Here is a 2,785-nt window from a genome sequence, read left to right on the forward strand (position 1 = left end):
TGCTGCCTCATAGCCATCCTCATGAGTTTCTGAGACTTACTGATTATAGAAGTAGAAAGTCCGTTCCTTCTCCTGAGGAGCTGGTGGTGTTTTTGAACTGCTGACCTTAGAGTTAGCAGCCCAGCCCATAACCACTATGCCAAATGACACAAAACCTCCCTGAGACTATAAAAATGTTCCTCAGGTTAGGCAATACATAACCCATCACCATCTAGTCTATTCCGACTCATAGGGGCCCTATATAACAGGGATTCTCAACTTGTGGGTCGTGACCCCTTTGGGGGGGGTTGAAGGACCCTTCCACAGGGGTCGCCTAAGACCATTGGAAAACACATGTTTCTGATGGTCTTAGGAACTGAGACACCACTCCTCTGTCTGTCTCCAGGCGGGTCTGCTCACATGCAGATAATCCCGCATACAAGTACCTGGTGTCAAGACTGTTACCCACCCTACACCAGGCTTCAAGAGAAAATTTCATTTATGTGTAATTTGAAATAAATATTTCACAATATATAATTACAGATTGTTTTTATGATTAATCACTATGCTTTAATTATGTTCAATTTGTAGCAATGAAAATACATCCTGCACATTAGATATTTACATTACAATTCATAACAGTAGCAAAATTACAGTTATGAAGTAGCAACGAAAATAATTTTATGGTTGAGCGTCACCACAACATGAGGAACTGTGTTAAAGGGTCGCAGCATTAGGAAGGTTGAGAACCACCGTTTTATAGGGTTTCTGAGGCTGTAAGTCTTTATGGGGGTAAGATAGTGGTTGGTAGGTTTGTATCCCTGATTTTGTGATGTGCTGTCCTACGCCTCCCTGACTGCCACCAGGTGTAATATTTACTCTTTTGAATACAAATGTGCACATTAAGGAGTTTACCTGTTGACAGTCAGAAGGAAATTGTGATACATTTCAGTCAGTGTTGTAGCAATTTGACAGTTTTGAAAAATATACATAGTTCTATTTTAATTCAAGAATTTAACCACGTACAGGCTTTTGCTGCACAAGAATTTACAGAAATATTCTATTAGAAAAGTTTTTGATACATGAGCGATCCTTTATATTGCTTTACTTTAATCATAACTACCGGTGCGTCATAGTTAATCATACGTAGTTCTGAGGGAGAAAGATGAAGCTGTCTGTTCCTGTAAAGATTTATAGCCCTGAAAACCTTAAGGCACAGTTGGACTGTTTTTTAGGGTTGCTGTGAATTGTGATTGCTTGCCAGCAGCGGTAGTAGTAGTAGTAGCACTGCTACTGTAGTGTATACAGAACATAGAACAAAGACAATAGTAAGATTCTCATGTTTGTGCTGTTCTAATACAATCATGATAATGTGGGTGAATTTCTTTCTAGTCTTTTTACCTATGTTAGGGAACCCTGGTGACCCACTGGTTAAACATGTGGCTGCCAACCAATAGGTCATTGATTTGAACCCACAAGAAACTTGGTAGGAGAAAGATATGGCAGATTGCTTCCTTAGAGATTACAACTTCAGTATCGCTTCTCAGCCTTTGGCTAAATTCAGGTATGGAGATTACAGCCTCAAAGACCCTATCGGGCAGTTCTACTCTGTCCTATAGGGTCATTAGGAGTCAGCTTGACAGCAATGGTTTGATCTGTATTTTAACATTGTTGTACTAACAGTCCATTTATAACTTAAAACAAAATTTTACATTTATATCTTGTTTTGGGGGGATAATTCTACTTTGTCACATGGGGTCACTGAGTCGAAAATTGACCCAGTGACACCCAATAATCTTGCTTTTTAGTTAACATGTCAGAATTATTTCCCTATATTCTTCATTTATCAGGATTGTGCAGTTTGTAGTTGTAGGCTGGTTCAGCAACATTTATGTACCTTTACTATTGCTTCTCATTCTCCATAATCAGCGTGTCTCATTCTCAATCACCTAGTGATGTCAGTCTTTTGGATTATTCCGTAGTGTAGGACAAAGATAAAAAAGGTCTTAACCCTCTTTTTCTTTAAGGAAAACAAAGAAGGGATATGATTTCTGAGATACTCATACACTATCCCATATAATCTAATTCTCTTTATAATTATAAAATTACTAAATCTCATACTCTGTAGTGAAGAACTGTGGTCAAGAATTTTTGCTCTTATTCCATAAGTAGTAAAACCAGACATTACCCTCACATCAGTTCTGACTCATAGCAAGCCTAGATAGCAGTGGTTCTCAACCTTCCTAATGCCGTGACCCTTTAATACAGTTCCTCATGTTGTGGTGACTCCCAAACCATAAAATTAATTTCATTACTACTTCATAACTGTAATTTTTCTAGTTATGAATCAGGCACAGGTTGAGGATCGCCGCTATCAAGGATTTCTGAGACACAGTCTTTCTCCCATGGAGCAGCTGGTTAGTTTGAACCACGGACCTTGTGGTTAACAGACCGACACTTACTTCATAGCACCACAAGGGTTCCTTCTAGGTAGTGAATCATATTTTATAGAGTAAAGCCCCAAATGTCATTTTTTTCATTGTTCCAAATTACTATTATAGTAATAATAATATTATTACTTTTTTTCATCCTGTGAAATCCGACACCGTCTGGCAGACTAGTGTGGATTTCCTGCTTAGAATGCACTTTGGCTCTCTCCACCTCACTGGCCATTCAATTCTCACTAATTTACATCATTTTTTTTTAATTAAACAGGAAAGAGCCAGACTTCTCCGAGGTCAGTCTGTTCAACAAGTGGGACCACAGGGCCTGCTGTATGTTCAGCAAAGAGAGCTTGCAGTGACCT

At 38.8% G+C, this 2,785-nt stretch overlaps 1 protein-coding gene across 1 annotated transcript in view; it reads left to right on the forward strand.

Moving 5' to 3' along the window:
- Positions 1-2,785, forward strand: part of NTAN1 (N-terminal asparagine amidase) — a 23,972-nt gene that overhangs the window by 5,637 nt on the left and 15,550 nt on the right. The window contains exon 2 of the mRNA XM_045286058.1: positions 2,695-2,778. Coding sequence (XP_045141993.1) covers positions 2,695-2,778 — 84 coding nt within the window. The remainder of the gene's footprint in view (positions 1-2,694; positions 2,779-2,785) is intronic.

The sequence above is a fragment of the Echinops telfairi genome, unplaced genomic scaffold (assembly GCF_000313985.2).
Source record: "Echinops telfairi isolate 266 unplaced genomic scaffold, ASM31398v2 ScPeMD7_5;HRSCAF=22, whole genome shotgun sequence".
Lineage (NCBI taxonomy): Eukaryota > Metazoa > Chordata > Mammalia > Afrosoricida > Tenrecidae > Echinops > Echinops telfairi.